Here is a 13,871-nt window from a genome sequence, read left to right on the forward strand (position 1 = left end):
TAGAAATAAATATATCGCGTTCTTTCGCCAGCCAACTCGCTGGAAGCGTTCGCCAAGAAAGTGAGCGGGTAAGAAAATGCGCGTCGACAATTACGGACGGCTTTATTGTCCTGGTACGTAACGGTGAATCGGAAGCATACGAGCAACAGTAGAATACAAATAAGCGAATACAGACGTTAGGTAGGAGCGCGGCACGGTCAACGGCGGTATTACGATCGAACAATTTAATTGTTCGCGTCCACGTGCTGAAAATACGCGAGATCCGGCCTGTTCTCGGTGCTGGCACGTTCGTGAGAAATTATTGTCTCGCGCGTGACCGGGGATTATATACCGGGACTCTTAAAAACCGCGCTAGAACGCTCGAGATGCCATAGGCTAGCTGGTACCGTCGCCCCAGCGAGATCAATCGCGGAATACAGATTTTTGTATCAGCGTGTAACACTCTACTGTTTTGCACAGTTCGCTTCGCTAGAGGCAAGTGAATTTTAGCCAAATTTCTAGCCGCCACGCCTACAACCGTGGGAAGCGAAAAGAGCAAGCAGAGGTGTGCGCGTGGAACCTCTGCCAAACGAATCGACACCTGAAGGCATATGTAAACGATCCAGCTGCCAGGCCGTCACGTAAACAAACCGTTAAACGGTTAAGCAGGCAATTAGAAAAGCGACGTGCCGCGGAAACTCGCCGGCCGTCCTCTCCGCGCCAGTGTTCCGCGCGGCTGAATAAATTGCCTGTCAACTTTTCGGGCCGGTTCGCCGTTCACGGATCGTAGCCGCATCCTCTGGCGCGTGTGTCAGCCGCGCGCGGATTTAACCTGTGCAGAGACGTGACCGCGATTGCGCAACCCGCCGAGTGTCAGCGGGTTCGTCGAGGTTCGTTAACTCTCAATTTTGCGGCAGCCCGCACGAGTCGAATAATCGTTTCGCGCTGGGCTTGCCGCCTTATTGCCCCCACGGACGTGCATCCTGCTCGCCGTGGCCTCTTCGGGGGAGAACGAGAGGTCGATGGTGATTCTTGTCCTTTATTCGCATCTGATACAGAAACCAGAGGTGTTCGTTCGATCTTTGATTATTAATTTAGGGAAAATCCAATGCAGCGTATTCTGCTATTTAGAAGTAAGGATCTATACTCTATAGCAGGGCTTGAAAACTGTTATAATATCGATTTCGGTTCTCCAAACGGTTATGAAGAACCTTTATTCTGAATAACTGTTACGAAGAACCGAAATTTCCAAATATTATCTGTTTCAGTTACGGTTCCTATTTCCTTCCTCATATCGGTTCCATAACCGTTATCTTTTCGGTTCTATGTCGGTTCCGAAACGGTTCTAGAATCAATTCTTGTATCGACATTTCCCTAATTGATATCATTAATTATTGTAGCTGCAGATTACTGTATATGCGCATGTTCTTTACAAAATCCTTATAGAAAAAGAAAAAACATTCATACATATCATATATTATAAAGCGTTGAAATAAATAAATCAGCTACATATTTTTGACATTAACACACACTATATCATTCAGAATAGGAAGTTAAAAGTTTCTCCTGTTTCTATAAGGATTTTGTAAAATAGATATAAGAATTGATTCTGGAGCCGTTTCGGAACCGATATAGAACTGAAAAAATAACGGTTATGGAACTGATGTGAAGAGGGAAATAGGAACCGTAACCGAAACAGATAATAGTTGGAAACTTCGTTTCTTCGTAACAGTTATTTGGAATAAAAGTTCTCCAGAACCGTTTTAATCAGAACCTTTATATAACAGTTTTAAACAGTTATTTTCGGAACCGTTTCAAGCCCTGCTCTATAGGAAGCTTTGTTCTTTACATCTCTTGCCTCCTGATTCCCTACTTTTACATTCCCGATCCTTAGCCCCGATGGAACGATAATTATGAGCGTTATTGTGCACGATCAGAGGCCATCTACAAAAAGAAGCTGCCGTTTCTTGTCTCGCTTGCTTAATTGCCCCTAATCCTAACGACGCAGCAGGGAGGAGTAAAAAATTAATATTTCAAGACCGCGCAACAAAGGAGATCCTCTGGCGCAGCCAATCGCAGAGGTGGAGATCGAGTGGGGCGTTCTGAAAACATTCGGTGAGGATTCCTTTTTCACCTGGACGAGGAATTCCATTGGCAAAAACGGTCGTGCACTATGCCCTAAGGGAAGAGGACAGGCACGTAGATAAGCGGGAGGAGGGAAGCAAGAGAGATAAAAGGGTTCGCGTGTAGATGACCGGCGTGCTTTCAGGGAGTCCAGTTCGCGATGAAATTAGCCGTGTCCGCTCGCTCCAAGACAAAAAGTAATGGCTTTCACGCTAGGCACTCGGGATTAATTAACGAAACGACCAAAAATGGCGGCCGTACGTGCCCCGTTCCTCGGGGCCGTGCATAAGAACGATTCCTTTTCTCCGGGACGGCCGTCTCGGGGCATGCGTAACGAGAACGGGATACAAATGATCCCCAATCGTCACCTGCCATTCAAATTTTTCGAATTGCTGCTTCGCGTTCGAAACCTTCGGCCCCAAGACCAATTGATCGCCTCGGCGCTTGGTTTTTTGCAATTTCGTTTAACATTGAGAGTTTCCGCTCCCCTGTTACCTTTCGTATCACGTGTCGCTAATTGTCCTTAAGTTTTTACGCACTCAACCTTTTTCTGCCTTTCGTCCTTCCACTCTATCTATCCTCCTCCGTGGCCTGCCGTGCGTGACATTTGCAGGGGGAATTTGAACTAAGCACCGCTAACTATCCCGAGGAATATTCTCCTGCGGAATAGGTAACTTCCGCTTTCCACTTTCACAATCGCCGGGCATCGGGTCCACTTTGCACGCTCCCCCTTCGCGCCGTTTAAAATTTCGACGGGATAATCGGCGGACGTTTGGACTTTCGAAGGAAGACGTAGGCGACTCGCGCGACAGCTTGACAGGCGGACATTAACGATCCACGATGGATCCGCGTGATTCCCATCGCGAGATCGGCCGGTCGCGCGCTTCGTCGTCTCGTCCAGGGGGTCTCCCGCAGGTGCGCCGGCGAAATCGAGATTCGAATCGATCTCCGGTGCGTCGTCATTGTGCTCGACGGATTCATCGCGGGCCCGGGCGAACGAAGATAAATTCGCCGTCCGGACGCGAATTTAACGAACAGCTTCCCCCGATCGAGATGAAAAATTAATTGAACCGCCGCGTCCACCGACAACTCAGTTCCACGCGCGATGCGAGATGGATCTAAGAACTTGTTCCAACGGAGCGCAAAGTGATTATTAATTCCTGGCACGTCTAGAAGCAAATCTAGAGCGAGGCGTTCTTCGTTTACTTTCACAAAAATGGAAACTGGAAGACGCGCGATACAAAGTAGGGGTTCACCGAGATCGGAGGCTAAGGAAAGAAGTAAATCGATCCGTATCGAGCAGAATCAATAAGCATCGAACCCGCTGCTGCCGAAATTGATTCGTACAAAAAAACTCTCGCCGCAACCGCATGCTGCGGGCGTTTGCACAACGCTGTTACAGGGTTCGTTGTAAAAAACGAGCAATTGGATCCACGTGAAGAACCGTGAAGGAATAAAATGAGCTTCTACACTGTGTTCGTGAAATTGTCTGGTCAAGCTTTATCTGCCTCAACTTGGAACGAAACCATTAACAAATCTACGCCGCTGCAGCATTCTCCCGTGCGATAAACTCTGCCCATGTGTCCTCGGAAAACATCGTCTTATTGTAGGGGAGACCGGGGCTAGATGTGACAGGGGCAGGTTGTTACAAAGCTGTTTTAATTTTTGTCGCTTGAACTATCACTTCGACGATCAAGTGGCTGATGGTTTTCAACCATACACAGTTGTGTATGGTGTTTTTTTATTTGTAATCGGTTCACGCGTTGCCACGTTTCGTTTACACGTGATAGCGACCATCGGTAGAGGAAAGTACGTACTTTAAGGGAGAGTCATTGGTAGTATTGAATATGCAATGCAAAAAAAAAACGAAAAATAAAAGATGAAAAAACGTCACAACTAGCCCAGGTCTACCCTACCTACTCGAGATTCTTTTAGCTTCAGAAAATACCCGGACCTCGTTCGCGCACCGCCACCCCCGCGGTTTTCTAAATCCTGCCTGCACCCCGTAATAGACTCGTAGCTACGCGACGGGGGGAAAAAGCATCCCCGTCCCATTGTCCCATTTTTCATCGGGTGGCGCACAGATCGACACCGCGGACGCGCGCGTTCGCACACGAGCCCATGGCCCGCATCCGGATGATGAAACGGTGCGCGCCGGGGCAATTTGACTTACGACATTTTGAAAGCGAGCCGACCGTTCGTGGGCGTGTGTTGAAACGTCGCGATGTCGGACGGGTTTTGCGTGGGCCCGCGGCGCGCATTACATCTGGCCAGGTACGCTGCTTATGATGGACGAGACAGGTGATTACGCGTGTGGAAACCACCATGCGAACCAGCGCCGGTTCCCTCGGTGTGGGTGCGTATCGCGAGCCGCGCGACCGTGTGGGTGAGCCTGGCCGGTCCCAGCGAATCCCGCGTCGAATAGCCTCGTAATTTCCCCATTTTTCTCGGCGCGCGAGACACGCGCGGATTGCCCCGACAGGGTGGTTTCGCGGCGACATTTCTGCCCCTGGACTCGAAAGCTTCGCGAGCTCGCGAGCCGTGCAACGATCCCGCGCCGAGCCATTGTTCGATCGCCCAATTCCCCGGGATCAAGTCCCTCCGTTCCTGTTAGCTGTTCACGGCGGAACGACGCTGCGACTTTGATGGGGCTTTCAGCCGCTTAAAAGCGATCTTTATGGGTGTAATTTGGACGCCACGCGGTGGTGCTCGGTTGATGGAGTTGGTTCCGATGTAATTGAGCCGTCGATTACGGGGGACGCTGTTACTTTTTAAATACATTTATTACGTCACTCCTTCGGAGATTCGCGCGCGCACCGGGACGACGATTTTTGCCTTTCACGTTCGTTAGACCTACTTTTCATGAATCGGAATTTCTGTCCCGTCTACGGGCACGCGGCTCGCGAAAACGTTGCGCGCGTCGTATCAATTACATTCCGAGAGATATGAAAACGTGTAGGCACTTGGTATTTAACAGTTTGCCGCGTTTCTAGCTGTTTCCATCCGCGAAAGAATTCAATTAAGAAGAGTATTTCCTGTGTACCGAAGGTGTGGAGATACGGTATCGAAATTCTTAATCAACGAGAAAGATAAAGTAGGAGCGCGGGAATGAGGTATGCGCGAAATGTTGCACTTTTCCTCGAGCGACCGCGAGTTTTATCCACGCAAGAACGAACGTTCTGCGATCCGAAAACCATTCGTCATCCATTTATCCGGAAACTACAAGGAGAAAGAATCGTCGCGTCGAAATAACAGGCGACAGGCGCCCGAGACGCGAAATTCCGCGATAAATCGCTGACTAGGTATCGATAAGCAAGGTAGTACACGGTGTTAAGCGCCGCTTTAATAGCCGACCTCGGGTGTCGAGCCCCGTTTCTGGTCACCGTTGAATAACGATCCATGACGAATCCTGCCCGATGGACAAGAGGCCCTGGCCCCAGTTAAGCCGCTCTGCCTGCCAGTTATCCGTCGCGGCGCTCCATTTGCATAAGACGCGGGCGAAAGGGGGAGGAGAAAGAACGAGGGAAAAGCGTGAAAATTGCGGAACCTCGGTGTAAAGACCGCGGGTGGCCGTTCCCCTTTCTCAGCGGGTATCTACCTCGTCTCTGGATACGTTTCACCTTTTACATTGTTTCGCGGCTGATCGCGCTACGGTTTCGGTTACAGGGGAGGGGGTCGTAAACCGCACGGATGGAAACAACGGGGACAGTAATTCATCGGTTGTCGACGAAAGGTGTAGGTTCCCCGGGCATTTAACACCTTAGCACATGCTCATCGGATGGCACCGATTTAGTAGTCGAACTTACGCCGAGTGACGACACCTTTAGAGGCGAGGACACTGTTTTTTGGCAATGGAAGTATGCAGGCAGAATAAGGGGGTGTTTTTAACCGGACGAGTGGAAATTGTTGGATAAATTCCATGGTGCTGGCGGTGGCGTTGAATCTATTGTGCACAGTCTGTCGCCGAATCGGTTTCCACAGCAGGTAGCTACGAGCTTAGTTTCACCCCGCTTTGTTTTGCTCGCTGCGAGGGTATTCGCAACTTTTCGCCCTCCCTCCCAAGCCGTAAATATTATCGGTGCAAACCGCAGCGGTCGCCGCGATAACGCGGCTCAGTCGAGTTTAGGCGTTTTAAAGGGAACGTCGTGGTTGGGGTTCTGTGTGAAGTGCAAATTAGCGTCGCCTTTTCTCGATACAACTGAGGCATTTGGTGGGAAAAGGGCACATAGGCTTATGTACCCTTTTTCCTTAAATCGTTTAAATCGACTCAGGTATGTTTGTTATAAGGTAAAGTAGCCGAATATGAGACCCATTTCTTAAGGGGTCATGCTCAGTCAGGAGGCCGAAAAAGGGTGGTCTTTGGAAATTTTTTACTCAAAAGCTATAACACATTTCTCAAAAAAACTTTTCTCCTTTTAAGGATTGCATCTAGTACCGCGCATCGTAATTTTTTTATTTAAAAATATTTATCAATAACTAAGTTATTGTCCATCACTCGATGGTTCTCTAAAAAAGAAAGGCTTCTGCGGTGACCACTGCTGTTCGAAAGTCGATCATCTAAAATAAAAAATTCAAAAGAATTTACTTATTATATTATATAGTAAAGAAATAGCACCGCTATGGCATTCAAGAGTTCTGTAGCGGAGATAAGCTGGGGTCTCATATTAAGGCTCCCCCAAACCAACGCGAATATCCGCTCCGCGCCGCGGATCAAATAAGGCAGCAGTTTTTTATACGTGGTGGCTTATGGGCAGTGTTATCTGATCCGCGGCGGATCCGCTCCGCGCCGCGAAATTCGCGTTGGTTTGGGGGAGCCTTTAGCAGGAGGAGTCATATTCGGCTACTTTACCCTATATATAATAAACCCAGGACATTACTTATCTAGATGCTGTTTTGTTAGCCACCAACCCAGCTGCACGCATCCCAAGCGAAGAAATGGCCGAAAATGATCGCCCACAACTCAGTACATCATTGCCTGGACGCCAGGGCCCGGGGGACATCGTCACGGTGAGTACAATCGCTACATACGAAAAGCTATACATACGTATAATCCGAGCGACGCGGGCCGTTTTTAACTCCGCGCCACGCGTCACGCCCCTATCCGGTGGTGTATTTCCGCCCCGCGAAAAGCAGCGGATTCGACACGGCCGTGGCCGTGTCCGCCAGGAGGGAAAGAGACGCGATACACAGGTAAGAGCGCACCGAAACGCTGGATCTGCACGGGTAAACACACGTGGACACGCCCGTCGCAATTACACGAGTGCCTGCAAGTATAATGAGCCGCGCGTTTCATTGTGATTTATGCCATGGCTCTGTGGCGTGCCCCGCGTCAAGAAACCGCCGTCCCTGTTCTCCTCGCTGCGAGTCCCGACGCACAGGTCGCGAGGATACTTTGGAGGTCCTCTCGCGACGCTCCGATCGAAAGGAAATTATTAACACTAGCCCCGCTAAATATTCGCGACCACGTGAATTCTAAACGAACGAAGCCTGCTTCCAAGCCATCCGCGATGCTGGGTATCGCGCGAGCACGAAGGACACTGAACGAGTAATTCCAGCTCGTGGATCGCCCTTGAAATCCGCGAATCCAGGGGCGCGAGCGGAGCCAGCTATTCGCGAAATATAATTTATCGTCAAAGAAAATCCCCCATAAATCCTGGGCCCCTTATCTCCGTTCGCGTCATTAATCGTTCGGCTGGAGGTAGAAAGCAGCTCGTACATATACGCGGAACGCTACAACATCTCGGTCGATAAATCGGCCGGGCTAAACAACTCGTCAAAATCCTGACACATGACCCGCACGACATGACAGGCGTCATGGGCATCGCGTGTCGCGCTCGACCGGTCTAATACTATTCGGTTACATGTATTATTCAATCAGCCAATAAGGAAAACACGCCATTCATGCGGCGGTCGGTCGGTGCTCTATCTGTGTATGTGTGCGTCTGTGCGCGCGTGTGTGTGTGTGTGTGTGTCTTTGCGGTTGTACGCGCGCGCCTGTTCGTGATACGCGTACCAGAGGAGGGTACTGGTAAATGAACTTGCGATCGTGGAAAATTGTCCTCGACAGGGTCTGTCGAAGGTTAATCACGCGGATTGAGCGGTTGCGCTGGCAGCTCGCTACGGAAAAAGAAGCACGCGAGTCGCTGCATCGAGGCACAGTGCTACAGTCGCGGCGACTTCTTTTCGAGAAGTGTCCTTTTTCCCACCCATATCAAAGGTATTGATACTTCCCTCCTTGATCTCTTGAAGTGTCGAAAGAACGCCAGTCAACACCGATCAGACCCGCAGAGCAACGAATGTTATAGAACCTTGTAGCATTCATTGGTTTGATCTTCAGTTAGCTAGTAGTGTAGGATTAAAGTGATCCACCTCGAGGCTCTATACTACATTTTCAATGGGTCGTTGAACTTTGATTAAGCCGTTGTTTACTCTTTCGATTGGAGTCAATTGACTCGTCCTACCAGTCGAGGGTTAATCTTCCTTCTCAATTACGATACACGCCGCGTGGCTTTGTACTCGAGGATCCTCGGCCGCGCAGGTCCCCCATGGCCGCGTTGTTTCCAGAAATGATGTGAAAGACGAGAGTGACAGGTAACGTCATCGACGGGAGACAGCTAATCCAGGTGAGTCGGGTACCGTGGCTGCACGGTGAAAAGGAAGTTCGATCGTGAATGGACCGGCCGTAATAACGAGCTCCTTACATCCAGATTACACGCGCGGCTCGGAACGGAGCGGAGCCAGCTTATAGCCGCTATAAAGCAATAAAAGTCGATTTGCCGCGGTGAATACCGGGCTGGTGATATATCGCTGCTTAGCGCCCACGTAACTAAGGAGCGCACCAAGCGATTGAAGGGGGCGAGGGGTGGCCAGCGATCTTGTCCCTCTCATTTATTTTTCGCTCGTCTCGGCACACTCGTTCGCCCCGAGTCAGTCGAATTATCGAATCATCGAGCCAGACGCGAAACGTTCCCCGAGCCGCGATCCCTGATTATCATCCTCGTCAATCTCGCCGACTTTCCGTCGACAAATTGATTCCCCGCTGATTACCCGATCCCCCGGGACGATCGCTTATTAACCGCTGGCTAAGTACGTAACGGGCAGCGAATGGCAGAAAAGTGAAGCGACCAAGACGACGGAAAACCAGCTCGTAAGTGGCCACTTTTATTCGCGTGGTTTTTGCTTCGCTGGCTTCGTTGTTAAATAGCTAATTATTCCCGGGTCCACTTTATACTTCTTCCGTGCGATTTCTTTAGATCGCCGAGATTAAATCCTCGGGTTATAAAGAGATACCAATTTCTGCTGACACAAGTCGACTTTTTTTTATGGGAATAGTTTAATAAATAATATACATTGAAACGCACTGCGAAGGACTCTGGTTTGCAAAGATTTTTTTACACAGACTGTTTATACGGATGGAGGTTTTTTTTATTAACCTTCACGTGTTCGTTGCTTTGTCGATTTTTGTCTCGATCGATTTATCCTTTACGCGCTTTGATTCCCGATGCGTGTCCAATTCGTTAGCCAGTGTCTCTGATCGAGGCACCTTCGAACGGCATACCGTGTAATGCCTCTGATCCTTGTCCCTCGTAATTTTCTCATTCTGCTGGTGTGATTTGCTGAAAAGCATGTGGGGCTTCGCGCAAGAGCTCGTGGAGCAGTCCTGCAACGTGCTCTCGCATCTTTTCAGATCACACGTGAATCCCTGCGCCCTTCTCGCTACGATGCTCCTGTAGATAGTCTTAATCCTCCTCACAGACTTGTCCGTCGTCTTCTTTAAAAGCATCAGGCATCGTAAGAACTACAGCGATAAGCAAACCCTTATCTCTCACCTTCAGTTGCTTCGAAATTTGCCTCAGCTTCCTTTTACTTCTCTTTAGCCTAGACTCCCATCTGTTCTTCTTCGCCGAAGTGCATACCGTCGGTTTCTGGCTGAAACATTAATTAGCACCGCCTGTAAACAGTGACACGTTCCATCGGACGAAAGAGGAATAAAACAGCGAACCTTGCAGCGTGTGCGTCTTTGATCCCAGTGCAATGCTTCGAACAGCCAGCTCGGACGAAAGATGATTTGATTCTTCTTTCGAAATCCTTCAGGTTGTTGCAATGTCGCCTTTTATTCGGCTTCGATGGGCTTCCCTGTGTGTTCGATGATTTCCCCGTTGTCTGGCCTTCGCGAACTGGACCACCGGAACTCGCCGGTTGGTACGTATTCTGGTTGGACAGAGCGTCGAATTTTTGCTCGTTTTCCTGCGTCTCTGATACCTGATACCTTTTCAGTATTCTTCTCTTCGCTTTCTCGCCGTCGTCGTCCCTCGACCCTTTGCGCATTCCCCCGTTTAACGAGATCTGCCCCTTTGTCTGCAAATTTGATCGCTTATTTCGCCACTTTTTCGCGCCTTTTCTGTGTCGTTCAACTCGGCACCATTCATCTCTAGGGCTCCTCTCAAAGCCTCGCATCCCGTCGATTAACGAGATCGCTCGAGTCGTTCATTTGTCCCTTGATTCTTCGACTCTGCTGGCCAATTTTCGCAATGACACGTCGGGGACCCGCGCACGAGTCGCGATTAATTATCACTGTCGCTAGAGTACGTGCTTTCAGAGGAGCTGGAAACGGACGATGGCGGCGATCGAAGTAACGCTCGTTCGCGGAGTATCAATATCGTTTTGGTGCCCATCGACAAAGTCGCGTCGCTGAAGGGTGCAGGGCATCTTACTACTGTCATGACCCGATCCATTTCGTATTCCTTTAGTGTCAGAGTCAAAAGAAACACAAATGAAACTTCCGAATGGATTGACGTCTACAGGTCGCAAAATAAAGCGGACAACGCATCTGTCAAGCCCATAGAACGTTATTAACATTCTAACCTCGTCTCTATCTCTCATCCGTATTCTCCTCCATAGTTTCTTCAAAGCCCGAAAGCTTTTCAATAGTTTCCGGCGCAAGTTATCCAATTATACACTTGATTCGTAACGGTAGCATGTTGCAATAAAAGTGATCAAAGAAACGATGAACTAAAATTTGCCCGTCGAAGTGAAACGAATGTTGCTTCTAACTGGGGTGCTGCCATTGAAACACGCGTATGTCGATTTTTTTCTCACGTTTTTATTTCACTGCATTACATTCTATGTCTCTGTTTTTTTGCTCCTGGCGCTTCGAATTTTCCCGATCACTTTTGATGGACTCAGGGAAAAATTCTTTTCCACCGTGTGCCTCTCAATCTTCATTGACGATAAGATCTTGTCGACTGGAATATCCTAGGAATGATTACCAGATTTACGTGATTCCACGCGAAACGCTGCAAAGTTATTCGAAGGGTAAGGGGAAAAAACCGGCAGTCTCCAGTTTTCGTGATTTTGTGATTTATAGCATACTAGCTTTACTACTCGGCTTCTCCCGAAAATTAGATTTTGATTTTATAAAAAAAAATTATTATTTTTTGTTTATTTTTTGTGAATAGTCACATTCATCTGGATTAGCTAGGTGTAATGAGCTAGGACACATTTCATGACCTCAGAGTTTATCTTTCGATAGTTTTTAGGCGACATACAAACAAACAAACACTTTCTGCTTTATATATTAAGATTTTCTAGTGGCAACTGGGACTACAGAACTGTTGAATCACAAGGGGTTATACAGTTCAAACATCCCCGTAAGACAAATCCCCGTTAATGATTTGGTATACTGATTAAAAACAGGAAATGTATTCTCTGCGCTGGAAACAAAATACGGAATGTCCTCACTATTTGCCTAAGCATAAGCTTCTGTCGTCAAGGTAAAACAAGAAATTATTTCAGAAGAAAATAATATAAGAAAATTCATTGAACCTTGTTTCTTCACTGATGGACTAAAGCATTAAAACTTAATTGTCTCGACAACGCTGTTTCGTGAGATTCCCAATTTTTTCCCCTTACTCTTCATTTTTTCACAATAGTATCGCGAGAAGGTCCGTGGAGGTGCTAACGTCAGCGGCAAGAATTCTCTTGCTCGCGGTATTTTCGCTGCTGAACGTGTGTTTAGTTCTCGAATCATACCCGAGAACTATCGAGCTACTCGTGAAAAATATACCCTTGGGTAGCTTAGCTGAAAAGGGAAATTTCAAAGTTCGCCATCGTCTTGAAAGATCAGTCGCATTTTCGCTTACTCCATAAAACTTTACCAAAAGAACTGGTGGTGTTCGGCAGTTCCGCGGACGTTTCATCTTGTGGAGATATTCTGTCCGCGTCGGTATCGAATTGGCTTGTATTGTCAATCGCGAAGTCTGTGGTATCTCTCGAGCTTCCAGCAATCGCGGTATTGTGGCTTTCAAAATTGCAAGACATGGGACAATCACGCTGGCAAGAAGCCGTCGTTCTAAAATGGCAATTACATCGAAAGTAATGAACCTCGTTTGATTTATGTAACAGCTTACTTTGAACTGTCAAATTCTGCAGTTCGAATAGATCCATTGGGAAAGTCCATGTACTTTATGGTATCGTCGTCGAAAGTGTCTGTGTACTGCTCCCTGGACTTTTCCTTCTGCTGGAATTCCGCTCTAATGCTCGAGAACTCTAGCGAGCCCGCTTTGATCGGCGTGGAAGTCTCAGTGATCGGCGTAGAAGTCACTTTGATCGGCGTGGAAGTCGCTGTGATCGGCGTGGAAGTCCCTTTGATCTGCTTGGGAGTCGTGATGTCCGACTAAAATCAAAAACGCAGTGTATGCACTGCTCCGCGTTGATAATATACTTCTTTGCAACAGAGGAACACGCACATCGAGTGACTCCTCCAACATTCTCAAAGTAACCATGGTCCCATCCAAGACCCCGTGAAGATGAGGCGACTTCTGCTGGCAACAGCTGAATTCTCGATTCTTAAACATCCTCCACCAGCAATTCTCATCGTCCAGGAACGCTTTCAGTTTCGTCATCTCGGTTATACAATTGGTTAAGACTTCCCTAGCGCTGTTCAGGTCCGTCACTGTTAAATCCTCCGTCTGGGTGAGCGCGTTCCTCCCCTTCGAACTTCCCTGCACTCGCTTTAGCCTCCGTAGTCTCTGTTTAGATCACTTAAACTATCGCTTACCCGTCTGCCACATTTTTGCACGGTCTCCAAATCCTGAATGCTTTTCTTCAGGTGCTGGATCTTGTCCAGTAGCCTGTGAGTATTGCAGAACTCATTTTCCACCGAAGACTTTGCGTGCTTGCACTTTCTCAGGTCGCAGTTCTCCCGCGGCTTTCTGATCGCCGGCTGATAACGACTGGCCTGTTGCTGATTACCGATAGGAGTGGAAGTCGGGGAGAAAGTGCGCGCGCAGCATGCTCTTTTTGGTTCCTGATAACGACGAATCGCAACTGCACTAACCGCGTTACTCTTTTTAATCGGTTCAGCACCGACGCCTGCTTTCTTAAGTACGAGAAACGTTCGGCGAGTCTGATACGCGATATTTGGTCCCACGGGATGAAAAGAACGTCGGGTAAAGGAAGTGTTGTATGCAGTTGGTAGGTTACGTGCCATCCACGTCGAGGTTTCACCCGTTCTTCGTTAGCAAACTGTGGCATCGACTTCCGTAGCGGAATGCGGCATCATCGTTTCGGGCGAGGTAGTTACTGCTTTGTGCAACATGCTGTCAGATTGTGGTCAATACTTGCGGTAATTTTTTAACATGCTCTCGATGTTGAACGTCGCATGCATCACGTCGGCAGCGTCATCTGTTTCCCGGCTTGCCTGCGCATCGGCAGCTGAACGATTTAGCGCGAGAGTATTGGAATACGTATCTGAACGATTGTAAGAG

The 13,871-nt window shown here is 48.4% G+C and overlaps 1 protein-coding gene across 1 annotated transcript; it reads right to left on the bottom strand.

Annotated features, from left to right (window-relative positions):
- Positions 1 to 12,026: 12,026 nt before the first annotated feature.
- LOC143368850 (uncharacterized) lies at positions 12,027 to 13,615 on the bottom strand. The gene is made up of 5 exons (XM_076811983.1): positions 13,163 to 13,615; positions 12,707 to 13,115; positions 12,513 to 12,663; positions 12,261 to 12,454; positions 12,027 to 12,184 (listed from the first exon to the last, which is right to left on the bottom strand). Exons 1-5 carry the CDS (start codon positions 13,592 to 13,594, stop codon positions 12,027 to 12,029), a joined length of 1,344 nt encoding a protein of 447 aa, XP_076668098.1. The 5' UTR covers positions 13,595 to 13,615.
- Positions 13,616 to 13,871: the final 256 nt, after the last annotated feature.

Source organism: Andrena cerasifolii, chromosome 5 (assembly GCF_050908995.1).
Source record: "Andrena cerasifolii isolate SP2316 chromosome 5, iyAndCera1_principal, whole genome shotgun sequence".
Classification (NCBI taxonomy): Eukaryota; Metazoa; Arthropoda; class Insecta; order Hymenoptera; family Andrenidae; genus Andrena; species Andrena cerasifolii.